General features: G+C 40.8%; 1 protein-coding gene across 3 annotated transcripts in view; it reads left to right on the top strand.

The window, feature by feature from the left end:
- Positions 1–27,561, top strand: part of LOC115264697 (oxidative stress-induced growth inhibitor 1) — a 94,785-nt gene that overhangs the window by 41,851 nt on the left and 25,373 nt on the right. For all 3 annotated transcript variants that reach the window (XM_062860099.1, XM_062860098.1, XM_062860096.1), the window contains exon 2: positions 3,630–4,891. In XM_062860099.1, the coding sequence (XP_062716083.1) occupies positions 4,822–4,891 (70 nt within the window). In that variant the 5' untranslated portion in view covers positions 3,630–4,821. The remainder of the gene's footprint in view (positions 1–3,629; positions 4,892–27,561) is intronic.

Below are 27,561 nucleotides of genomic sequence, written 5' to 3'. Positions count from 1 at the left end.
TCTTCGTAAGATATCTCAGTAATCAAATGTCGAATCGAAATAAATTTTCAGGGCCTTATACAAGGATATTGTAGCTTTCATTTGGTGCTTAGAGAACCCAAATCGGTTGACAGATGGCTGAGATATTTATTATGGTACCCTTGGTCCAAAATCTTTCAAAAAGTTAACCTGTATTACTCCCAAGTACTCTTTGAAAGATATCTCGGTAATCAAATGTCCAATCCTAATGAAATTGTATAGGGTTCTACTAGAATGTTGTAGCTTTCATTTGGTGCCAGGGTAACCGAAATCGGTTGACAAACGGCTAAGATATTTATTATTATACAATTCGTCAAAAATTTCAAAAAGTTTAGTTGTATAAATCCTAAGTACTCTTCGAAAGATATCTCTGTAACCAAATGTCCAATCGAAATAAAATTTCTGGGTGATCTACTAAGATGCTGTAGCTTTCATTTGGTGCCAAGAGAACTTAAATCGATTGACAAACGGCCGAAATATTTATTATGATACACTTGGTGAAAAATCTTAAAAAGTTTAGAAGTATTACTCATAAGTACTCTTCGAGAGATATCTCGGTAACCAAACGTCCAATCGAAAAAAAATTCAATAGCGTTCTACTAGGATGTAGTAGCTTTCATTTGCTTCCAAGAGAACTCAAATCGGTTGACAGACGGCTGAGAAACGTGCGTGACTTTTTTTTGTAACGCACATACACACACACACACACATACACACATACACACATACACACACACACATACAGACATTTGCTCAGTTCGTCGAGCTGAGTTCATTGGTATATGAGACTCGGCCCTCCGGGCCTCGGATCGAAAGTCGGTTTTTCGAGCGATATTTATACCCTTCTTATGGGTGTAAGAAGGGTAAAAAGGCTTTTCCTACATACATTCCGTGATATTTTTGCTACTGTTTATTAAGCTCAAATATAACAAAGAGATAGTAGCTTTTATGTATTTGATGCAATTGCATTTTTATGTATAACTAACTTGTGTAACCAAATATGATCATAAAAAATCTGTTGACAAACGGCTGAGAAATGTATTATGATACATTTTATCAAAAATCTCTCAAAAGCGTAAATTTCATTACTCCTTAGTACTCGTGGAAAGATATCTCGGAAACAAAATGTCCAAACGGCATAAAATTTAATAGCATACTACTTAGATGCTGTAGCTTTCATTTGATGCTGAGAAACTCAAATCGATTGACACACGGCTGATTCATTTATTATGAAGCATTTTGTCAAAGACCTCTTAAAAAGTTAAGTTGTATTACTCCAAAGTACTCCCCGAAAGATATCTCGGTTACAAAATGTCCAATCGGAATGAAATTCAAAAGCGTTCTTCTAGGGTGCAGTAGCTTTCGTTTCGAGCCTTAAGAACCCGATTCGGTTGATAGACGGCTGAGAAATTTATGGTGATACACTTTGTCAAAAATATCTAAAATAATTAAGTTGTACTACTCCCTAGCCCTCTTTGAAAGATATCGCGGTAACCGAACGTCCAATCAAAAAAAATTCAATAGCGTTCTACTAGGATGTAGTAGCTTTCGTTTGGGGCCTTAAGAACCCAAATCGGTTGATAGACGGCTGAGAAATTTATGGTGATACACTTTGTCAAAAATATCTAAAATAATTAAGTTGTACTACTCCCTAGCACTCTTTGAAAGATATCTCGGTAACCGAACGTCCAATCAAAATAAAATTCAATAGCGTTCTACTAGGATGTAGTAGCTTTCATTTGCTTCCAAGAGAACTCAAATCGGTCAACAGACGGCTGAGAACCGTGAGTGACATTTTTTTGTAACATACATACACACACACATACACACACACATACACACACACGCACATACAGACATTTGCTCAATTCGTCGAGCTGAGTTGATTGGTATATGTGACTCGGCCCTGCGGGCCTCGGATCGAAAGTCGGTTTTCCAAGCGGTATTTATACCCTTCTTATGGGTGTAAGAAGGGTAAAAAGCAATAAATAATAAACTATCAAAATATTCTCCTGGAAAAACTTGGAAAATTCAAGGAATTGGATCTTGAGTTATGTGTAGACACCCTGACCAACTTTGTAGGGTTGTTGAGCGAGATTCTAGCAAACTTATGTTTTTAGGGTTTCCGTAGAGTGCAGCGAGCGCGTTATCTACACGCTAACAGTTATTAAGAAATGGATACGATTCTCAAAAATCTGAGATAAAATGGGACAACACAAAAATTAATACATTGCATTTCCAGCGCTAGCTTTGGGCTAAACTTGTGGTGAACGGTCTTTATCCTATTCTGTTCAAGTTGAGACAAAACTATGTTGCGTTGGGTAGATTGTCACAACAAACGCAGGTTGCGACATTGTCATTATTATTGCCTGATGGTTGAAATTTGAATCAGTGATAGTAGGTAATACTGGTTTTATCTCCATGGTTACTTGAGACACCACAAGGCCTGGCCTGCCGCTGTTCGCTATTATGAATTTTGTCTTGGATAATTTTATTGTCAATCCTATCCTGGCAATCTCCCGCTTTCAATGAGCAAAAGCTTCCTCCACTAGCTTGTTACTACCTGATCATATCATCATCATGGCTACCAAGCGGACGGAGCAGAGTTATTTCATCGATTTGAATTGTTACCTTCTGATTGCTCCTTCGAGTGGAATGTTAAACAGAAAATTTGAAAGAGCATCACCCTCGATCCATCCACGGTCGCAAACGATGTAAATCCTTCGGCAGCTATCCGAACAATTCGACAATAATTTTTCTTAAGGGCCTAACTGACTTGATCGATTTCTCTTCGTCGACTCTCTGTTTCGCTAATAACTTGATCAAAACAAACAAAATCATTATTCGTTTTGTTTCTAGGGCAAGATGTCGCCTTTGCATTTCAACCAAAAAATCTTTGGAAAACTTAATACACTTTCCGTAATAACACAAAGGGAGGATCGTTGAAGAGAAATCGAAAATGTCAGTTAGGCCCTAATGAAGAATCAGTGTCGAATTGATATTAATCTATCCAGTGTTGCGTGTATCAACCTAATTAGTTCCACCACAGAACCATGTTCTGACACTATCTTCTAAAGTTTAATGGTGCAGTCTTGTATCGCGCGTTATTGACAGTTGCATAAAATCTTCGCATATCGCTCCGGCTCTCTCCTGTCTTCTTTTAGCTTCACCATAGGCTGTTTGGACCAATATCTTCTTCATGTTGCGGATACAAAACCATCTGCAAACTGCAAAGCATAGTTTCATGTGGTGTAAGAATGTATTTACTTCAGTCAAAAATTGGTCAACATAGAAGAACAGTCTCAGCGAATTGTTTACTTACCAATTACTTCCTTTTTTCCGTGAGTTTTTCCTTTCACGTGAGCAAACATGATAACAAATAGAAGCCAATCAATTTGAATCGACCTTTGATCTCATGTTTACAAATAGAATAAATGAAGTAGCGTAGGATGTGTAATAAAATTGTTCTTTTATATTGTAGTTACTTCGATTCTTTCATTTCTTTTGCGCGTTAATAGTAAGGATCCTATCAATCCTAAATGTTTACTTCCAACGTATAAGTAAAATATCAACAATATTTTTAATCGTTTAATTTCTCCTTCTCTTTTCAGGCTAATTTAAATCCATCGCCAAAGCATTATCTGTGAGCAGTTTTTATCTAGTATTTTAGTCTAATGCAAATTTACCCCGTCATCACTACGTCATCACAAAATTAGCCACGCGCGCGCCCCGGTGTTGTATCGAATAGGCAGATAAGCCGAACACACAAGTCATCACGTGGATTGTCAACCACCCAACGAGATTTGCGTGCAAACACTATCATTGATTCTTATCTCCGCACGATATCGATCAGTGTGATTCAGTGACACAGAAGTGATATTATTATTCGTACGTCCGATAAGACGAGTCCGTAGGGTGGCCGGCCACCGCGCTCTAATCATCGTTACCGCACGAATCCCAGGGGAGCGTGCTCTCTTGCACACGTTCTCTCCGCCGGCAGACATATAGGAAGGAGGTGTCGCTCTCTCCCCGGGTCGTGACTTGGACCGGAGTCCTCTCATCGCCGAGTGGTTCGCACGTTGCTGGACGCCGGACCGCGGCGGTTGTGTATGTTTGTTCAACCACTTTCGGTCGGGAGGAGCCTCACCCCTTGAGTTGCGATTCACCCACCCGCGACTTCATTCAGCACGGCCCCAACGTACCGCGACGCGACCCGACGACGACGGTCGGATGGTGTGATGGTGTATGAGTGTGGACGCGACGCCCGCGTGAATAAATATATACGGGATCTGAACGCCGCAAGTCAACCAGTCCAGTGCCGGCCGCGGATGAATACAGTCGCAAAGTGAATTTGTGCAACATTACACAATTCGGAAGCACATTACATGCTGATTGTTGTATTGTATCAAGTCTCTTCCGAGTGATATAACTGCAACGCGGGGAATACTATCGCCGTATTCTGATTCCCTTTTCTTTCCTGAAAGTCTATGTGCATTGTGCGTCCAAGAAGGAGTTTTTTCTCTTTGGAAAGGTGAAAGTGGACAAAGAAACATAGACAACGTCGTAAAGCCGCCTGGAAATCGAATTATACACATCAAAGGGTTGCATCGTGTCGGCTTGTGTAATCCTTGTTTTATCAAACCCGTTATCGTTTCCTCGATTTTATTTTTGGGAAACTTGTTAGAGCGTTAGTGTTTTGTGTAGTGAATAAGTGAGTGTTTTCAATTCGTTGAGTTTTACGTTGTGCAATCGAAAACGGAGAAGAATCGATCTCCGAAGGTGGCCAAATCGTCAAAATTCAAAATGAAGGATATCATCGCCAACAGGAACCTTATCAACAAGGATACTATCTTTAAGGAAGTCGTTATCATTGGTGAGTATCATTGCATCCTTAATTAGGTATAAGGAATCCTTAACAAACTTTACATTGACCGATGAAGTCCAAGCCTGACCAAGGAAAGGTCTAGTAGGGCGAAATTTGCATGTCATTGCTAATGGAACGCGTTCATTCATGACGTTGCCGGCCGGGGTAGCCCCAGCCAAAACGTGATTCGAACCAAGTGGTTCACCATTGGCAATACAACACACATGGATATAGTACAAACTACAGAGACTGATACGACCGTGTGGATAGTGGGAAACAAAAATTCACATCGAACAGTAGAGTTGAAACCAACCGCGTCCGCGCTGAGAACCGTCACGATGGTGTGCGGTGATGATGGTTTGTTTCTAAGAATACTTAATGCAAAGTGGGGGCAATCGTAAAATAATGGCAGAAACAATCGTGTGCAGGATTTCGAAGATTTATGTAGCGCACGAGATAGCGCGGGCTTGAGTTTAACGTTCGCTGCTTAACCAGTTTTATGGGGTTAGAGATAAGGCCGGTAGATATCGTGGTCGTCTAGTTGTGGTCAACTAAATGGTTGTTGTAGAATAGAAACTAATCGGATTTGGGACTGTTATGTGATCACACAGGTTTCGCAAGTTTTCACATCATTTCAATACCCAAGACTTATCTTTCCGATTTTTTCAATTAAGCATGACGCTGCAATTTTACAAGATGATTCATTGTAGTACATATTTCTAGAATCAGAAGAATCTATGACAAGCGTTCAATGAAATTGAACGAAATAAAGCGATAAACAAAAAATAAAAAATCGCTCACTTTGCCGAAACTGGATACAGTTACTTATGTTTGGTTGTTGGTTTTTCATTAAAAAACCTATACAATTCTAAAGAAAAAAATCCTGTAGAAATTTCTTGTCAATCCAATGCAGAAATCCCTGGAGAAAACGTTAAAGGAATACTGGGTTAGTTCATATAGGGAAGTGGATCCATCTCGGCAGGGGTCCTATTTTGGGAACTTTTCTGCTATAACTCAACCAATTCTGAACCAATTGATACAATTTTTGCAACGCGATGAGATACGTATAGTATCTAGCCGTGTACAAAATTTCAAGTCAATTGGTTTGGACTTGACTGAGTTATAGCGAAAAGTGCCCAAAATACCGGCCGCTGCCCAAGTGGTTCGCTATCCTGTTTATTATTTGTGGAATCAATTGGTGAATGACTGGAGAATTATTGATTAAATCCTTAGTGGAATCTTTGTGAACAAATCCTAGAGAAATTCCAGAAAAAAAAATCTGAGAAAAATCCTGTAGGAATTCCTGGTGAAGGAACCCCCGCTAGCAAATCGTGAGATATTTCCAGAGAAATTCGTTTGAAAATCCTGGAGGAATTTCTGGATAAACTCCTAGAGGAATTCCTGGTGGAACCTGCGGGTTAATTCCTGGGGAAATCCGCAGAGAAATGGTTGAAAAATATAGGAAAAAATCTTTGAGAAATCACACTGGGAGTCTCTAGTACTCCCAAGAGGAATTCTTGGAGATACTTCTAGAAAATTCTGGAGGAATCCCTGACAAAACGCATGGCGGAATCCTTGGAAAATTGAAGGAGGAATTTCGGGAAGATTCCCTGCAGGTGTTTCTGGAGGTATTCCGGCCGAGATTGGTTGAGGTATTGCAGCAGAATGTCTCGTAGGAATCCCAGCAGGAGGAATTACCACAGGGATTCCTGGAAAAATCTCCGAAGGAATTTCTGGACATTATCTGCAGGAATTCTTAGGTGATTCCCAGCAGGAATTCCCAGAGCAGTTCCAGCTGTTGCATTTGTGTTGTTCCACTGAGACGATATTCAGGAAATAAAATAATTTTCGTCATTGAGTCATCTTTTGAGGAGATTTTTCACATTTATATTAAATTGTCATGCAATTGTTGATACTAGTTCAAAGAATATCTCTTTAGCGAGATATCCAATCGAAATTAATATGTAAAGCAATGTGCATATATATGAGATAAACATAAGATAAAACATGTAAAAATGTTACATTTTAGAGCCTAGTGTGCGCCATGTTTCGGTTGAATTGCGTACCCAACAGCCTACCTTTCGAGAGCAATGAGACTTCTGAACAACTTTGCTGAAGACATGAGCATTCTAGGTGCTCTGGATCATGAGATAATCATGAGGTAAAACATGTGAAAATGTTCTAGTTTAAACACACACACTAGCGCCTCGTTGTGGTAGAATGGCCTAGCACACATTACACCATTTGAGAGCCATGAGTCCTTTATACAACTTTGTGGAAGACTTGTAGGCAGTCCTGCAAAATATCAGTCTCAGTGCCTGTTTTTCAGCCGAAAATGAATGACTGCTGCGGTCGTTCTCAGTTCCTCGATGTGAGAACTGACAGAGTCCGAGAGCTCCATTCGTGAGCGACCCAACAAGATCAATTCCCAATCATCCACACACTACTCATGCTGAAAGGCCATTCGTCTCAAGCGGTGGCTTGTGAGAGTGAGTGCCCTATACGTTAGCACTGGTGAAAACACTCAACTACAGAAAATTGAATGGAAATTTAGCCCTGTCAGCTCTCGCTTTCAGCACGCTGCGTGCGAGTGTGAGTACCTATTTCATTTCGCTCCCATGCTGCTGATCGGAAAGCAACTTTGACAGGAAAACCAAAACGGAGAAAATGAAAAAAGCAAAATATCGCTATCATAAAGGCCTGTCGAAAAATTGCAACACTGCTTGTAGGTGGTCTGAATCATGAGGTAATCATTATGATAAAACGAGCGAGAATTTTCTATTTTGAAAACACAGTGTCACGTCGTGGCAGTGTGTACTAAATATTCTACCATTTGAGAGCCAAGAGACTTCTGAACAATTTTGCTGAAGACATGAACAAGGCGGCCTGGATCATGAGATTACCATGAGATAAAACACACTAGCGCCACGTAGCAGTGTAATTGCGCACCATTTTTTTATGTACCCACCAAATAGCAGAATTCATCTGAACAATACTTCCGAAGATCACAAATTGAAGCTATAAATTCCAAGATTAAGATATTGCCTTGAATGATGCGATTTTCAAGTGATGCCAAACTTTCTGCGGGTGTTGCAATATTCAACCAGGGCGTTGCAATACTACGATTCCACATTTATGGCGGGTAGTGTAGATTATTACTTTCATTTGCTGCAAATATTTAGATCTTCAGATCTAAATTTACCCAAAGCAGAAATTTTGCATACTAATTCTGAAATATTGTATATTTTGTTTGCTACCAAAAATCTCAAAACGGTTTACAAGTGGCTGAGAGATTAAATGAGGAGATACATACAGACCAAATACATTTATAAAATGAAGTAATTTTGCTCCCATGGCCACCCATGGTATCTTGGTAATAAAATGATAAAATGACCTATCATTATCCGAAACTCGCACACATATTCTGGAGTATTGCAGTTTTTGTTTATTTCCAAAAACTTCTAAACCGGGTAATAAGTATCCCAGAAATTGATTGAGATAGAGATTCGGTAACATTGACCCCAAAAACTAGTTGTAAGATAGGGTGAACATTTACTTCATCATATGCGTTAATTCCCGTCACATCAGACAAAAAATACAAATATTCCCATTTATCTTTTCCAATGCCTTATTGGATGAAAGTAAAAATATGTAGACTATCGATAATCAACCTGTTTAGCATTAGAAATCGAATAATTACACTAAATTACACGTATCAATTTTACTCCACTTACGAGTTGACATTTTTTTTTTCATTCCGCGTACGACGAAGGCAACCGCACCAAAGCAGCAGCTAGCCGATTTTTTCTTCATCACCGTTCAATTTTCACTTCGCCAGATTCACTTGTTGAACCAACCTTCTATTCACAACCCACAAAAGCTCTGTGGTACTTCAAAGTTGGATTTCACTGCTGCAAAATGCAGCAAAAGCCGTTTGATTAATCACTTTTTTCCCGTCAGTAAAATATAAACAAGTTGTGGGAATGTGTGCGTGGATTTTCTGCATACGAAACATCGTATTTCACAAGCACAGAGAAATATTTCTTCGTTGCACTCATGGCGTATTATTAATATTGGTCGTTATTCTAAAGCTACACAATCTCAATTTGAAACTTTCTTCTCTATCGTACTTTGAATACATGGTTTGATTAGGATTGCGCAGAATTTGACCGATTTTTCGAATAAACACCTAAGGCCAAATAATAATTTATGACCATCCTATGTACCATAGTGTCACGTAGATGGTTTGTTAGGAATTGAATTCAGATTGTGCCCAAAATAGACGTGGACTAGACGGAATCAGAAATCGAGGGACAATTATTCAATCCTATTATTTTAAGAAAATTGTAGTTCTGGAAGCTAATTTATGAATTAGAAATTTATACTAAATTGTCCATGAGACGTTAAAAATTCGATCATTATTGTTCGTTACTTAGAGAGGAATAAGATAAAACTCTATCTCGAAAACGAAACAAAACGTCCCATCAAAATAAAATTGCATTACGTTCTACGAAAATGTTGTAGCCTTGATTTGGTGCTAAGAGAATTCAAATCGACTAATTTTAGGGAAGTTATCCCCTAACTTTTGATCTGAAGTGTATTATTGGCCCCCAATCTCGCTTTTGCAGTGACACAATTTGTCGGATTCACTTTGAGATCAATCTGTCCCGCCCACCAGGCCAGTTCCAGTACCCGCCAGTAAACAATGCCTGGCTTGAGCTTGATTGGTCACGAGAAAAGCTTATTATCTCGTTGATAATAATCATTTTGCAAATATACCATATTTCTCCGGTGAGACTACTGCGCAGGTAGACAAGTAGGTATAGGTATGCGATGACACCACTACCGGACCTTTTATTTTCATTGTTGACCGATTGAATTGGAACACGCTCAACTTAGCGGCGATGTAACTTTATCATTAGTAGACTCCTATTCATCATTGTGACATTCCTCTAATGACAAGGTGAAAATAATAATGCCGGAAAGTACACGTCCCCACCAGTTCGAAATGTCATGTTATTAAGTTTATCCGCAAACCATAATCGATTCGATCACTTCGGCGATAAGATAGACAAAATATTTTCCTAATTGCTCATCCGGATCGTTGAGATACCGGTAGTGCGTTGAATTTCCCGAAATTATTATGCATCGTTATTGGGTGCAATCAAACACATGAGTCCCAGTGTGGCAAGTAAATTGTAGATTCCTTTCTAGATTAAATTTATGAATATTTAATCAGTAATCCGATCTAGAAATGACGCGCAATGCCCAGCTATATTTTTAGTCCATCTATTCATTCAGGCTTTAGTAACCCGCCCGTAGTTATGACTGAATAATTATCAACAAAAGCAATTCAAACTAACTGTCATTATCATTGTTATGCTATTGATAATAACGGGAAAAGACACACTTCTTCGCCGGTGCGGTGTTCCGCGCGTTGAGTCACTTGAAGTGACTTCAGAAAGACGGTTTCGTTGACATGAACTTTCAGGATAATTCATGAACAGATACAACTTTTACCGCTGTTCTTGAGATTGTCATCTTTCGCGTGAATGTCCGTATGATGTGTGTGCGGCGGTTTCATACGAAGAAGTGAACGCGAGTGTCGTCAGCTGATAACAGAGCTAAGTCGGCTAGAAATTACCACCGTGACGAAGCTGAAAACGAGACCATGTCACGAGAAATGACTGCATTTATCGGTATTATTAAGCCAAGTGCGGTGTTATCTCACGGTGTAGGTATAAGATAAAGGGGGGTCTCGCTCGAAACGTCGCGTCGTTCGATTTCGAGCGGCTTTCTTCCGCTGAGTGATGAGATTCTTGTTTGTTGTTTTGTTATGCCAATCCAAGTGAATCAATTTCAGTCGTAATTCGGTCAGTCGAATACTCTGGGTCTTCGAATTTCGAAACTGATAACAGCTACGTGATATAAATGGAAACGTTTCTGATGTCATGTATACAACACCTAAGAATCTGAATTTACGGAGGATTTGAGGGCATTCATGTTAAAGTTAGTATCCCTTTGGCCAGCTTAACTTGTTGTTAAGTCATTGAACGATAAGGCCTGCGTTTGTTTTTCATTTATTTTACTCAAAATTACCAAACTGCATATGATTGCATAACTATCCTATATGATAGCAAATATGGGACTGATATGCGATTATAGGTAGCAGAGGTCTTCACGTAAAATGTGATATAGTTGTGGCCATAACGTGCTAAAACCACGGATGGGATCATTCACCAAGGAGAATACATTTTACTAAGGTGGCGCAGATAAACATTGCAAACCACTGGTTGTCTCTTCCACTCTTCTGGTGTTCTTATGCAACTAAAATAGTGACGTCACTATTTCAGTTCCATAAGAACACCAGAAGAATGGAAGAGACAACCAGTGGTTTGCAATGTTTATCTGCGCCACCTTAGTAACATGTATTCTCCTTGATCATTCACTTGCAAAGAACTACCTACATTCACTTGCTACCAGGGTTGTCAAATGTCACGAAAATGTTATTCGTTATAAAAAAGACGCGGACACCGTCTTCAGCCAGAGGCTGTACAGACTGAATGAAACTAAACATTAGACAATGAACACACGGAGTAGCACCAGTGGACACGGAGAAGAAACTATTCTCACGAAAAGATTCATCGCCCGGAGCGGGAATCGAACCCTCACCCCATAGCATGGTGCGATTAGATGCTTGGTGACCCTAACCGCACGGCCACGAGACTCCATTTACAATGACCTAGTAAAAAATGTTTATCGACAACATCGTTATTTCTAACTAGCATTATTGAAGGTTGTGTTCACGGAAAGAAATTTGCACTGGAAATGGTAGCACTGGAAAATGCCATGACATCTTTTTCCATGACATTGTGATGTAGCTCCTCTAGAGGACTGTTGGAATACAGTTCAAAGCAGCCATCAACGACGCAGCTGAGAGCGCCATCGGGTACGTGGAAAGGAGTCGACAGGAGAGTACAGAGCTATTTAGAGCACTAGAATGCAGCATGTGCGGCAATGCTGCAGCATAGAACCCGGAAGAACGTGGAACGATACAAACAGATGCGGAAACAGCAGAGCACTTTGATGAGCACTAGAATGGTTTGAAAAGTTCAGACATGGAGGTCCAAGGCACCAATGAGCACGTTTAGGGAAGTTAGGGATGCTATCCAGCAGCTAACGAACAATAAGTCAGCTGGAAAGAATGGTATCGCAGCTGAACTTATAAAAATGGGCCCGAATTCCTGAACTCATAAAGTTGGTCACCTGCCTTCACCGACTAATAGTCCAGATCTGGGAGTCCGAACAGCTACCTGATTAAGGAGTCATTTGCCATATCTACAAGAAAGGTGACAAGTTCGAGTGTGAGAACTTCCGGGCGATTACAATTCTGAAAGTCGCCCAGATCATCTTCCGTCGTCTTTCACCTGAAGTGAAAGAATTTGTGGGAATCTGTGTGATCCCATTCCTGGCTTCAACATGTATAGCAATAGCGTATCAATTCCAAGATATTGTCATCAATGTTAGTGAGGCGAATGGTTTTCCGGATTCTTCCACAGCAATGGTCGTAAACCCCGGAATTTGTTTATTTCGGGACTAACGGGGACTTTGCTTCCTTTCTGAAGAAATAACTCACATTATACCACATTCTCATTATGAAAAGCAAAAAGGATGTGATGTTTATCCGGTCGACTTCCCCCAAACAAGCCCAATTTGTTTATTCTTTCCTGGAATTTGGAATCTGAATTGTATGAATCGAAAATAAGCGCAGCATTCAGCATAATGCGCAGTTGTCGAACGGTTTCACTACATGGCAGTTGATCAATTTAGAATAAACACAATTATTGGTTTTTGCTGACAATGAAAACCAATGATGTTGCATTCTTGGAAACCTAATCGCGACAAAGTTCCGGCAACGGAACATGTTAACGCAATCTGATACGATGCAAACTATAACAAAAACTTGACATAGTTTCAAAACATTATGAACACGAAATCGACCTGATCATTTTTTTTAATTATTTCGAGCCTCAACTTTAGAATTCGGGAAATGATCTGTTTTTCCTTTTTAAAACTCTGTCAATTTGGTTTGGACTTTGGAGGTGTGCTACAAGCATTAAGTCCTGGCTATTGTAAAAAGTTTTTGACAATTAATAACATCTTTTGGCAACGTATGGAGGTACAATATCAGAATCGAGCATGTATATGGAAATTAGTTAACATTTATAAGTAACTCGGCAATATTCAATATTTCAATTTAATTTGCTATCGGCTTTGCCAGGGTAAGAACCAGTTGATGTCATTTTTATAAAAAGTATATCACCATGTGTATCACCCATCTCACTCTGGCAACGCCTATAATAAATTAAATTTGTTTCGAAATCATGTATTTATACATATTCTGCCAGTTTCGACTAAATTATTTTGAAATTTGCTTTTTGATGACGTTTTAGCTTTTTCAATAATGTTATATTTGGTTAAATCACCAATTGGTGATTTGATGTTGCATGAACAAGAAGAAGAAGAACGACGGTGTTTTGAAAAAATCATATCCCTACAACACAGGGGAAGATTTTAAAATGCCTCTATAAAATCTAAAACAAAATCTAATTAAAAACGGTTTGATGTACGGTGTTAGACTTTGGACGGACTACATATTGAACGTATAAATTTAAATTTAACATTTTTTTCTTGATAAGGTACTTAATTTGTAGTCCGTTCAAAGTTTAACACCATTCATCAAACCGTTTTTAATTAGATTTTGTTTTAGATTTTATAGAGGCATTTTAAAAACTTCCCCTGTGTTGTAGGAATATGGTTTTTTCCAGAGAAGTTGTTATAGAGATGCGCGAAGAGGATTTAGGTTATCACGGTGTCTTTTTCGTATAACTTTATAAAAAAAATTCGGCATGTCTCAAAATTGGACAGAAGCAAGTTTGGACTTTCCCCTTTCATTTGCGACTATCACCAAAATAAACTGTCGGGGGGTCTAGAGCAACTTTTTTTTTGAAGTTTTTTTTTCATTCAAATCAACGTTAATTTAGCCAAGAAACAAAAAAAATGCAGTGTGAATTTCTTAATTTAATTAGGATGTTATATTAGCTATTATAATGGCTAAGCCTTCTTAAGGTGGTAGTAGAACGAAGCCACGACGAAATTTCATGAGCACATACCTAGCGAACCGAATGGTCAGTCACGCTGAAAAGTTGATCAATTAGTTTATAAGGTAACACATGATGAATAACACATTTTTTGAAAATTGATTTTTGAAAATTTTGAATTGGGATTTTGGAACGTCAAAAACGCAGTAGGCTGGATAAAGTTTACCAGGGATAGCTAGCATAATTGTTGTTGTTTCGTTGGTTCATATAAACAATCGTCCTATAAATCTGTTGGAAAGCAATTTTTTCGAATCTAACCTGTAATCGCGCTGCTTAAAGATGACGCCTCCTAGAACTCACGAGGAAAATCGAAGCAAAGTTTGTGTTTTGTGTCTCAAGAAATCAAATTTAAGAAAAATATCCGAAAAAACAGTGCTCTTGGTAAAAAATCGGTTTCTGCCGGACATTGACGTAAGAAGCGGGTATTACCCGAAGCAAATCTGCTGTCGTTGCTCATTCGCTATAAACGAAAATCAAACAACTGCTCGCTGTTGTACCAGGCATAACGGAAAAATACACCAATATTGCGAAAGTTTGGTCAACACTACTCAAATTGAACGAATTGGAGGCAGTAGTGGCAGGGGACCTTAAAATTGTCAATCTTTTGCTGGGACTCATGGGACACAGCTCTTCCCATCCTTGTCCATATTGCTGCACAAGTAAATCGAAGTTATCCCAAGAGTGCATGATTCCAAGAACGCTTGGGTTAATCAGAACCAATTACGAAAAATGGGAAGATGATGGTGCCGACGACAAACGAGCAAAGAATTTTTACAATTGTGTTCAATACCCTTTGCTATGTGGGTCACCCGATCAAACAACAGTGATGCTGTGTCCACCTCCCGTGCTCCATATCGTTCTTGGGATAATAAATGCAGTCTATAAGGCGGTTGAGACTGCCGATCCAGCAACTGCTGAGCAGTGGGTAAAAGTCAGTTCTTGTCAACGACACAGCAAATATGGATTCACTGGCAGACATTGCCACAAACTACTGGACAAAAGAACCATGTTGGAATTTGATGGGCCGCTTGGAATGTTTCGATCTGTAAGAATGTATTATAATTTATCATACTAACTGTAACTAATTATATATTTTGTATAGGTACTCGACAGTTTCGCTGCCGTTTTCAAGGCTTGCCTTCAAGAAAAACTTGAAGTTGGCTACCAAGACTCCCTTGAAGAATTTGCAGCACACTGGATCGAGGCGAAACTTCCGAACAGTTCCAAGTTCCACATCCTGCGATTCCATGTTCCAGAATTTTGTAATTCCGTTGGATCAGGATTAGGACGATATGGCGAACAGGCTAGTGAGACCGTCCATTTTGATTTTGGTCTAACTTGGGACAAGTTGAAAGTTCCAGAGTCATCAGAGCACTACGACGATCACTTGCTTCGTTCAGTTGTTTTGTATAACAGTAACCATTTGTAAAGACATACACAATTAATTCTTTAACATATCCGTTTGAATTCTAATAGCAATAAATATGTATACGTTATATCATACCTTTTATCTTAGTATCACTACTCTTCTTTATGTACCAAATCTGTAATTCGTTTTAAAAAGAATAGTGGGCGTTGATACATGTTTAAAGGATTTTTTACAAGAAACAAGACTTTCCAAGACTACGAAGCGTAATGATGCTTGTTAAAAAAGGTATTGACATTAAACCGATTGAATATTATAATTGGCTTGTTATACTGAACATTTCGTCATTTATTCGTTCGGATATAGCTTAATAACTTTTTCCACAAACTTATTATGGTATTTCAGAGGTCTAATTTATCGCGAAATTTTATATGAGAATTCATCAGCGTTTTGATTTGAGGGTATACTGGGTGCCCTCCAGCAGCTTTTCTTCAAAAAAGTCCCATAGAAAATTCTATGTAAACTTTGATCGGCGAAAATACAGTTCGGCACCAACATTTCAAAAGGGCGTAACTGCTTTTGCAACCAATGCCTTCTCACAGAGCTGTGGGTCGTATTTCATTCATCTCACGCAATTCACATCCATTAATCGAAAATGGAGGATTTTATCTTTCTATTTGTGCTAGTGGATTGCTCGAGAGGGATGGGAAACGCTCCACAGCTTTGTGAGAAGGCATTGATTGTAAATGCAGTTACGCCCTTTGGAAATGTTGGTGCCGAGTTTCTCAAATCAAGCTGATTTTTAGCACAGTTGATATGGGACCTAAATGAAATGAAAAAAGTAGGCTGTGCAGGTAGTGAGACTTAACATTTTTCATATAATTGTGTCCTCGCTTATGTGCATCATATGACACATTCCGTCAAATTTTTACTACACGCCAACAAATTTGCTACTTTCTGTAGGCAGTTTTCAAAGTTTCGAATATTATTAGAAGGATATAAGTAAATATCTTCATTTTGGTGCAAAAAGAATCAAAATCGATAGCAGGAGCCCGGAAATATCGCTCGATGAAGTTCAAAAACCGCGGTGTAGAAGTGCGTGAAATGTGTCATATACAGAAAATTTTTGAAAAAAAAAAATACTCCAGACCCCCCGACAGTTTATTTCGGGGTTGATCGTAAAGGAGGAAGTCTCAGCTTAATTGTGTCAAATTTTCAGACATGCCGAATTTTTTGTTTTGAATTTGTTCTACGCAACACACCGTGTATGTTTATTTACATCACGCCCAACAACAATCAATTTTTGCGGTGAACAAAATTATATTTTCGCGTGCGTGTTAGTTTGATCTGCCCATAAGATGTCAAGCATACAAGTGACGTCATGCTTTGCACTAACACACTTTCATGTGCTTTCATGTTGCGCTTTGTGTCCCATGTTTTTCTATTTCCTTGAATTTGCTCGATTGGGACCGCGTTTGACGGTTCAATTGGAACCTTTGGTTTCAGTCTTCGCGCATCTCTATAACAACTTCTCTGGTTTTTTCAAAACACCATCGTTCTTCTTCTTCTTCTTCATGCAACATCAAATCACCAATGGACAGTGAATCAAAATTCAACCATCGCGCAACAATAACGACAATGTCGCAACCTGAATTTGTTGCGACATTCTACCCAATGCGACATAGGTTTGTCCCAACTTGAGCAGAATAGGACAAAGATCGTGCACCACGGGTTTTGAGATTTTCAAGCGGTAACTTTGAATCGGTAAACACTGCAACTCTGCTGGAGATGCATCATCGAAAAGTTTAGATTTTGGGTTGATAATAATTCATGTTCTGTTTTGTCTGCAACAATTATTTTCGAGATTATGTCATTATCTGTTACCAGTTGGGATAAAGAGTAATCGCCGCGTCTTTTTGTTGCTTGTTTTATGCCTCTTTTGTCCGACAATTCTCTCCACTGCCTATGAATACAGATCACAGTAGGGATTGAATTTTAGGGGTCATTCACAAATGTCATAATGCCAAAATTGGTCTTTTTTGATACCCACCCACCCCACCGTTACACTGTTTGTATGGGGAAAAATATTTTTGTTCGAGCTGTAACACCATGAAGGACACTCACCCACCCCCTCCAGCGTTATGACATTTGTGAACAAGCCCTTAAAATGAAGGCAGATTTTTCAAGTGCCGTGGTGCACTTTTCAAGACTTACCACATACAAACAAACGTAACACTTGCAAAATTTCCATCGACCACGCTTTTAACGATCATAGTTGTGGCTTTCACAACCAGAGGCGCGTGCATCGTTTTTCTTTGCGTTTGACGTTTCACACTAGCGCCTTTTGTTGACAATATTGCACAACGAAGTGTTTCGTGAAACATTTCCACCAGGTGATGGTAGTGTGAAGTGCAAGTGGGCGATGGATTTTCACGAAAATTGTTCTATGTGTTACGTCTGTTTGTCTGTGACGCCACGGTGCAGCAAGTGCTCCTCAGTGTACGATCTGAAAACCCCTGACCTTTAAAATTATGACACTGCATTGCATTTTTTTAATTACTCGCCGGAGCTTGGCACCTGAGACCTTGGCACGAGTTGCTCAACTTTGAGTTTGCAGGATAATATGGAAAATTTACGGGGGTAAGATGCTGTAGAATGCTTAGTGAGGTTCTGAACAGATTTATAATTAAGTTCCTGCCATTATTCGGTTTCTGGAGAGATCTACGGCAAAGTCTTTGCGAGATCTTCGAAAGCTTATTTTTTTTTATTTTAGCATACTACTTACAAAAGTTTTGGTAAGTTCGTATCAAATTTCAGGGGTGGAAAGGTTTTTTTGAAAATCATATACACATTTACAGAAGTATTCACAGTGAATTGATTTTGGGATCATAGATCCCTGTCCAGTACCGCAAATCCGTAAAAATACTAGTTGGATTGTATCTGAGACTTTTAACAATGTTCTTTAACCTTCACGTACCCGACCCCCAACATCTCATTTTCAAAATGCTGGCATTTCGTCAATTTTCATCCAATTTTTTTGAAGTCGCCCACAATCGATCATAAACTGGTGCAAGTTTATAACACCCAAGTGGCAATGTAATATCCGGAACTATTCCGGAGATATTCCGGATTGTACTGGGGTCAGGGAGGGTGCCGAAATGGATAAAAAATATTATTTCGTGTGTTATTTTGTTTGAACCATCGATTTTCAGCGGATTTTTCATTGTGAACAATAAAACACAACTGCGATAACCAGATTTGAATAAGTTGACCCATCCGGATCACCGTGACAGGTTCCGCGGGGGCCTCATTGGGGACACTTCTAGTTTTCATCCAAAACATGTCGTGTGACATATCAAACTTCATGATTTCGAATGACTGATTCAGAAACGATACCCTGAAGTCTGTATCAACTTATATGGCCACCCCGGAACATCTAGCTGCCTAGGAATAAACAACCATGGTGGAACGGTGAACTAAGAAATTTGCGGAACAGGTTAAGGAAAGCTCGCAGGAAATATTTTCGATTGAGAAGTGATGATCGAAAAGCACAGGTGCGCGACTTAGAATGCCAATTCAATTCTCTGAACGCAGCTCGCTTTCAATCATACATTTCCCGACTCGAGAGTTTTATGAAGGATGACCCGAAACATTTTTGGAAATATCTGCGCAGCCGCACTTCGAACCACGGGATTCCTGAAATTGTCAACTATCGTGGAGTAACATTATAAACGTTGGTCGAGTCCGCAAGCTTATTCTCGTCTTTCTTTCGAAGCGTGTTAAGTAATAACTCACCACCTTTGTCTGAAACGTACTTGAACAGACTGCCGACTTTCGATCTCAACCTTCCTACCACTGTCTTTACGGAACGTGCCGTCTTCGCAAAGCTACGTGATGTGGACAACTCCAAGGGACCAGGATCCGATGGGCTGCCGCCGTCTTTTATCAAGGAATGCGCTACTTCTTTAGCTCTCCCTGCATCGGTTCTCTTCAACCGTTCACTGGCAGAAAACATTTTTCCGTTGAAGTGGAAGGAGGCGTTAATCACACCCATTCACAAAGCCGGGAATGTGCACGATGTCCAAAATTATAGAGGGATCTCCATTTTGAGCTGTTTTCCTAAGGTTTTTGAGAGCATGGTGTTAGATTTTCTGTACCCAGCGGTACAGAACATTATAGCCGTGGAGCAGCATGGCTTCGTCAAACAACGTTCAACAACTACAAATCTGATGAATTATGTGTCGATGATAATCGAAAATCTTGACAAACGCCAACAAATTGACGCAGTGTACGTGGATTTCTCGAAGGCTTTCGATCAAGTTCCCCACCAACTGGCAGTAGAAAAACTCAGAAGGTTTGGGTTTCCCGATTGGATGACCAGCTGGATCGCTTCATACCTCAACAACCGCTTTGCATCTGTAAAACTTGGGACAGTGAAATCGGAACCGTTTCTGATTACTTCAGGCGTGCCCCAGGGTAGCCATCTCGGCCCTCTTCTTTTCGTGCTTTTTGTGAACGATCTGTGTAGCGAACTGGATTCCTTCAAAACAATGTACGCCGACGACTTGAAAATCTTTCGCATCATTTCATCTTTAGTGGACTGCTGTGCGTTGCAGACGGACATCGAACGTGTTTTGGATTGGTGTTATAGGAACGGAATGGAGGTGAATGTGCAGAAATGCAGCACCATAACATTCACACGCATTCGGTCGCCGATTACGTTCGGGTATACAATGAAGGACTGTACCTTGAACAAAGTCTCCCTCATCAAAGATCTTGGTATCCTGCTGGATAGCAAACTTCGTTTCACTGAGCATATTTCCTCTGTGATTGCCAAGGCATATGCTGTACTGGGGATTGTGAAACGCAACACTCGCGAATTCAACGACGTTTACTGCCTCAAAACGCTGTACATCTCTCTGGTTCGCAGCATCCTCGAGTATGGTGTGGTGGTGTGGTGCCCTTACCACGCAGTGCATATCGATCGCATAGAACGGGTGCCACGGGCTACCGTGGCAAAACCGTCTTCAGCTACCACCGTACGAGCACCGCTGTGCGCTGATCAGACTTCCAACACTGAGGGATAGAAGAACGTTATTGCAGAGGCTATTTATCTTCGATTTGCTTGAAAGCAATATTGACTGTCCTGAGCTGCTATCGCGACTTCGATTCAACGCACCTGAGAGAGTTACTCGGAGGATGGGATTTTTCCGGCAACCCCTGCAGCGGACGCAGTACGGTCAGAATAATCCACTGAATGTTTGTTGTCAATTGTTTAATGTTGTTTACTATCCTTATGACTTTAGCCTAAGTAGAAATGTTTTTAAATCAAGAATTAGTAATTAAGTTTTAGTCTGTGCGACATAAAAATCGAAGACTGTGGATAAATAAATAAATAAGTTCCACGGGATGACATCGGGGACATATCAGGTTTGCAATCAAAACATGCCGTGCGACGTATCAAACTTCATGGCTTCAAGAGAATTGCGCAGAAAATGTTGACTGAAGTATGTTGTAACTGATGTGGCCGCTCCGGAATACCTGAAACAGGTTCCGCGGGGGCCTCTCAAGCACAATAACACAAGAAATTATCACTTTTAGCCATTTGGCAGAACAGACACTTCCCCCACCCCCTTACCCCAGTACAATCCGGAATATCTCCGGAATAGTTCCAGATATTACATGACCACTTCAGTGTAATAAACACCAATTAATTATCAATTAAGAGCGCCTTCAAAAAAATCGGATGAAAATTGACGAAATGCCAGCATTTTCAAAATGAGTTGTCGGGAGTCGGGTATGTGAAGGTTTAGGTAGTTTGGTGTTATGGTTATTTCTATCAGAAATGCAAACACTCACTTGTACTCAGATACACTCATTTGCTATTCTCTCAGCTCAGAAGCCTACAATTAAAAAACAGTGTATGGAGGAGTTTTACTTTGTAGTTTATCTTAAAGATTGTTGAACAAGGTAAGGGTCGCACACGTATACCAAAATCGTGGCAGAACTATGAATGCGACTCTCCACGAAGTGAGCATTATTTGCATTCAACGTGTGGAGAGTAGCTCTTTTGCGACTTCAATATGCGTTTGCGACCCTTACTCTATTCGGCAAACTTTTAAATAAAATTGCAAGGTAAAAGTCCCCCATACACTGTTTTTTTGTTTGCAGGATTCGGAACTGAGATAATAGCAAGTGAATGTATCTGAGTACAATTGAGTGTTTTCATCCTTCTTCTTCTTCTTATTGGCGTAACGTCCTCACTGGGACAAAGCCTACTTCTCAGCTTAGTGTTCAATGAGCACTTCCACAGTTATTAACTGAGAGCTTCCTCTGCCAATGACCATTTTGCATGTGTATATCGTGTGGCAGGCACGAAGATACTCTATGCCCAAGGAAGTCAAGGAAATTTCCTTTACGAAAAGATCCTGGACCGACCGGGAATCGAACCCGTCACCCTCAGCATGGTCATGCTGAATACCCGTGCGTTTACCGCCTCGGCTATATGGGAGTGTTTTCATCCCTGCTTTATATAGAGTTTTTGGAAACTTTCATCATGACTCTTCGCAACTACTTGTGAACTGAACGTTACTGAATTCCTTTTCAAATCACCTTTAACTCTCCGGCGTGAACCATGTAAATATTTCTATCGACCTGTTGAAGCACCTTCCAATAACTTTGCTGTAAACCTCTTTTGTTTTTATTCGTTCAACTGATTTGTCATGAATCACGTAATGCATTAAATGCAAATTCAAAATTTTTTTGAAGAGCTGTGGTGCATTTTTCAAAGCTTTGTGGTGCACCAAATGCACCGCGGTGCACGATCTGAAACCCCCTGCTGTAGCTGATTTTCCCACATTATTCGATCATCATGTCTGTTGTCTATGCTTTCCTTTTTTTTATTTGACGACTTGCATCAGCCAAAAAAATGCAACTGTGAAAAAATTGGAACAATGCTATCGAATAACATAACATTAAAACATTCAAACCTATTCAAACCAATTTGAATGTGCAATATCCAATTGTAAACAATAAACATACACAACACACCTCACGGACGCAAAGCCTCAACCCTTGCAATCATTTTTGTCTCTTATCATATTTTTACTGCCAGCCAACGCTAGCACACGACAGCGTGACGCCGACGGCAATCGTGTCCCACTCACCAACACCAGTTTGCCGACGTCAACAGGATTCCCCTGCTATCGACCCCCTGAGTAGCCAGAGGAATGTTTCGACTTTGAACGTGATGTCGTTCGTAGCTAATCACATCATCGGGCAGCTGTTCACGGGAGGCTCGTTGTGTATGAATCGGCCGAGCAAATACCGACATACGTGCGGGCACTTCTCACTGATAACAGACAGCCAGCCAGCTAAGTGTCTGGGACGGAGGTGTATCGCGTATCTCCGCTGTTTGTAAAGTAGACTCGAAACCTAGAAACGGTTGGTTCGATTTTTTTTTTGAACTGCCATGCTCCACAGAGTGATAAGCTTGTTTTGGCTTGGACAAATTCCTACCGCATTGATTTCCTTTTTCGACGTCTCGAAGCTCCGGTTCTTTGTATGGGGACACGATGTGAGATAATCTTTCTTGCGGGTCGACTCCCGTCCCGGTGGAGATTGCGCAATCTCTTATTGTTGTTGTCGACGGCGCGCAAAGCTTCTGCCGGCTGCGGCGTGATACGGGACACGCGAACTGAAACCTACGCGGTTTGTTCTAGGCGTGTTACCAACTCGAGCCTCCTGATGGCGGCGGGTCGAGTTCAATTATTTTAACAGTTTGTTGATTTATTCGAGTCAACTTATTTATAGATCGCTTTGTCATTTCGAGTCCCCAAGCAGAATTCGGCCCCTCGGCGACAGCGATGATAGCTTGCCATGTGCGCAGGGGGGCTGGACTTTGCAAATTGCATCCAATTAAAATTGCAGGCAAATTGACCGCACCGCAAGCACTTGATGCAAATTGCAAATCTACAGCTGCAGCAGTTGAGGTATAACGTACTCAATTAAACTTTTGCTTTGGGAACTTGACTCGGTAAAGGGCTCCCGCTCTCGAGCTGATAACTAACTTGCCTACCACAAACAATGCTTCCCATTAACTACGAAAGTGATTCAATTATAAGAACCTCAGGCTCATCGTACTGTGAAACGGGGTAACATTGATACGTTTGATTCTTCTTACGTTTGATTACGTTTGAAAATGTCAATACAAGCATATGTTATCACAACACTCTACTCGGTCCATGGCTGTGCGTCTCTAGTTCCGCACTCTGCGAAGAATCCGCAAATTGTCTTCCACTTGATCGACCCACCTATGTAACTTGCTGCGCACCAAGTATTCTTGTACCGGTCGGATGGTTCTCGAGAACCATTTTATTCGGCTTGCTATCCGGCATCCTGATGACGTCACCCGCCCACCGTAGTCTCCCGATTTTCGCAGTGTGGACCATGGTTGGTTCTCTCAGCAGCTGATAAAGCTCGCGGTTCATTCGTCTTCTCCAAGTCCCGTCTACGATTTGCACAACTCCTTTCGTTCGAAAACTCCAAGGGCGCGTTGGTCCTCTGCACGTATAGTCCATGTTTCGTGCCCATAGAGGACTACCGGTCCAATCAGCGTTTTGTAGATAGTTAACTTTGTTCGATCGTAGAGTTCTGCGGAGTCCAATGTAAGCTCGATTTCCTGCCACAATGCGTCTCTGAATTTCTCTGCTGGTGTCGTTGTCGTCGGTCACCAGTGAGCCCAAGTACACGAATTCTTCAACCGCCTCCATTTCATCACCGTCGATAGACATTCGGGTGGCGGGCGCGGTGATTCTTCCCTGGAGTTCTTTGTCATTATGACACATTAATGACAAATCCGATTCGTCTGGCTTCATTCTTCAGTCGGATGTACGTTCAAATTTGCGAGCTATAATATCAATATAATCAGTGAAACCAAGCAACTGAACGAACTTCGTGAAAATCGTTCCACTCGTGTTATCCCCGCTCTCCTTACCATACCCTCTAAAGCAATGTTAAACAGGAAGTACGAAAGACCATCACTTTGCCGGAACCCTCTGCGAGATTCGAAGGGACTCGAGAGTGTCCCTAATACTCGAACTACGCACATCACTAGATTCATCGTTGCCTTGTTCAACCGTATCAGTTTATCCGAGAATCCGTATTCATGCATAATCTGCCATAGCTGATTTCGATCGATTGTATCATACGCTGATTAAAAATCGATAAACAAGTGATATGTGGGCACGTTGTATTCACGGCAGTTCTGCAACACCTGGCGGATGGCGAACATCTAGTCCGTTATAGCGCGTTCACCCATGAATCCAGCCCCACGAACTCTCTTGCAATCGGTGATAGACGTCGACATAAGATTCGAGCGATTATCTTGTAGGCAGCGCTTAATAGTGTGATCGCGCGATAGTTCCCGCAATCCAACTTGTCGCACGTTTTGTAGTTGGGACACACGATACCTTTCATCCATTTCTCCGGTAATAGTTCCTCCTCCCAAATCTTGGTAATGACTCAGTATAGTGCTCTCACCAGTGCTTACCCACCGCAGCTTAGAAACTCGCTTGGTAGTTGATATGCTCCAGCGGCTTTGTTGTTTTTCGACCGGCTAACCTGCTCCTCAATCTCTTGGAGCTCAGGGTCTTGGATGCAAGCCTTTCGTCCTGCGCACGTACCACACCACCTTCGGTGCTTTCAACGTCGCCATTGAGGTGCTCTGCTCATCGTATTGCTGCCGCCACCTCTCAACCACCTCACACTCGCTCGTGAGAAGATTTCCGTGATTGTCTCGGCACATGTTGGCTTGTGGCCCAAAGCCTCTGCGCGAGCGGTTCAGCTCTTCGTAAAACTTTCGTGTGTCCTTAGCGCGGTACAGCTCTTCCATCGATCTCGTTCTTCCTGCTGGCGCTTATTCCTCCGGAAGACTGAGTTCTGCCTGTTCCGCGCCTGTATATAACGTGCCTCATTCGGCCTCGTACAGTGTTGCAACATTCTCGCCCATGCTTGCTACATTCTTCTCATTCTTCAGTTAAAAACTGTTCACATTAGCCGGCGTACCAGCCGTTTCTGTGATACGGAGTCGCGAAGCCCAAATAGTGCTGCAGCCGAGGTACTACCTATGTAGCGTTGGGCAATTTTAAATCGATGTTCACGACATCGATGTTTTTGTTTCGAATAATCGATTTTTTGAATCGATATTGAAGCCCCACAAAATCGACCGAATAGATTTTTTACATTCGATTTTTCTTTCGATTTAAAAATATTAAATTTTCATTTTTCTTCAGAATGCATTGTCTCAACGTTATATCAATTTTCGAAAGTTTTTTATTGTTTTGGGGGCCTAAGGAAGGGGGCTGACCAGTGTTGGTAAAAACTCAAATTCTCAAATCTCATGGTTGAGTTGTTTCACGCGCGATTCTTGACTCGCCGAACTCACCGCAGAAAAAAAATATGCATGAGTTGACTTGCGATTTCACTCATTACTTTATTTCTTGGTGTTTTTATTATTTACATCTAAGTTTTTAGGATTATATGATAGAACAAAAGCAAATCTAGCGTACAAAATATTGAATGCCGTTCAAATTGATTTGGATTCGTTTCACAAGCGAATGAGATTTCGGCGCTAGACTCGTGAGAGCGAGATTTTGCATGAAAATCTCGCGCATGAGAAAATGATTTAGAATCGCGCGCGAGTTTGCTCACGCAGGAACGGTTCATGAGTCTACTTTTAGTGTGATTTTACCAACACTGGAGATGACTTAACCTTTCTTTGGTATTAGGGTCATTTTTTGACCCAAACCATACACTACGCCAGCGAGCTTTTGCCAACGTGATACAAACGGAAGGGTAAGCAGCCTGGGCGCCCGATATGTGAATATCTAGACGAACATTTGAAAAGGGCCTATCTGCTTTGCGTAAACAAACATGTTTTTGTCTCTGTAGGGCCCATCTGCATCCACCCACGCACATCAACACCCTTATCAGAAAGAGTGTTCTTCAAGCTATCTGTTAAGAGTGTTTATGTGCGTGGGTGGATGCAGATGGGCCTCGAGGTTTCCTTCAGGAATTTGTCCAGAGATCCATTAAAGATTCCTTCAGAGATTTCTTCAAGGATTCCGCTGGAGATTTCTCCAATGATTCCATTTGGAATTCTTCGAAGTATTTCTGCAGGAATGTCTTCCAGAAATTCTTTCAGAACATTTTACTAGAGATTGCACAATAATTAATCCAGAATTTCTCAAAAAAAATCATTAGGAGTCCATCCAAGTATTTCTTCAGTAATTTGTCCAAATTACTGCAGACATGGATTTTTTCAAATTTTTACCCAGGGATCCCTACAGAAATTCATCCAGGGAATTCCTTCTGTGGTTCTTTCGGGAACAACTTCCAGGATTATTTTGAAAATGCCTCCAAGAACTCTTCTTGGGATTCTTTCAGGAATTCCTCCTGGAATTCTTCCAGAAACTCCTCCAGCAATTAAACTAAGACTTCCTTTAGGACCTGTTTAGGGACTCCATTCGGAATTCCTCTTGAGATTGCTTTTAAGCTTCCTCCTGGGGTTTTTTCTGGAACTGATATAGGGATTACTCCAAAAATTTCATCTGCGTACTCTTTTTAGAATTCCTTCAGCATTTCCTCTAGATTTTCAGCGATTTCTTCAGTATTTCCTCCTGGGATTTCTAAAGAAACTTCTCCTAAAATTCCCTCAAAAATTGATCCTAGGGTTTCTTCGGGAATTCCGCCTGGAATTCAAGAATGCCTCAATGGATTTCTCCAGGAATTCCAATTGCTCTAAGCATTCCTCCAAGAACTCCTTTGAGAATACCTCCACAATATCTACGGCAAAAAAAAACATTGGGAATTCCTCCCAGAGTTTATCCAGGAATTATTCAAAGAATTTCTCCAGCGATTCCTGCATGAATTCCTTCTGAGATTCCTCTATGAATTCTTTCAAGAATTTCTTCAGGAATCCACCAGGAAATCCTCCAAGAATTCCTTCCAGAATATATCCAGGAATTATTCCAGGTATTCCTCCAGGCATTCATCCAGGCATTTGTCCAGGTACTCCTCCGAAAATTCCACCAGGGATTACCACAGGTATTTCTTCAGGAATTCCTCCAGGAATTCTTCCAGGAATTGATACA

The sequence above is a fragment of the Aedes albopictus genome, chromosome 3 (genome assembly GCF_035046485.1).
Source record: "Aedes albopictus strain Foshan chromosome 3, AalbF5, whole genome shotgun sequence".
NCBI classification, from domain to species: Eukaryota; Metazoa; Arthropoda; class Insecta; order Diptera; family Culicidae; genus Aedes; species Aedes albopictus.
Note: the sequence above shows the minus strand (reverse complement) of the source record. Positions and strands in the feature narration are given on the sequence as shown.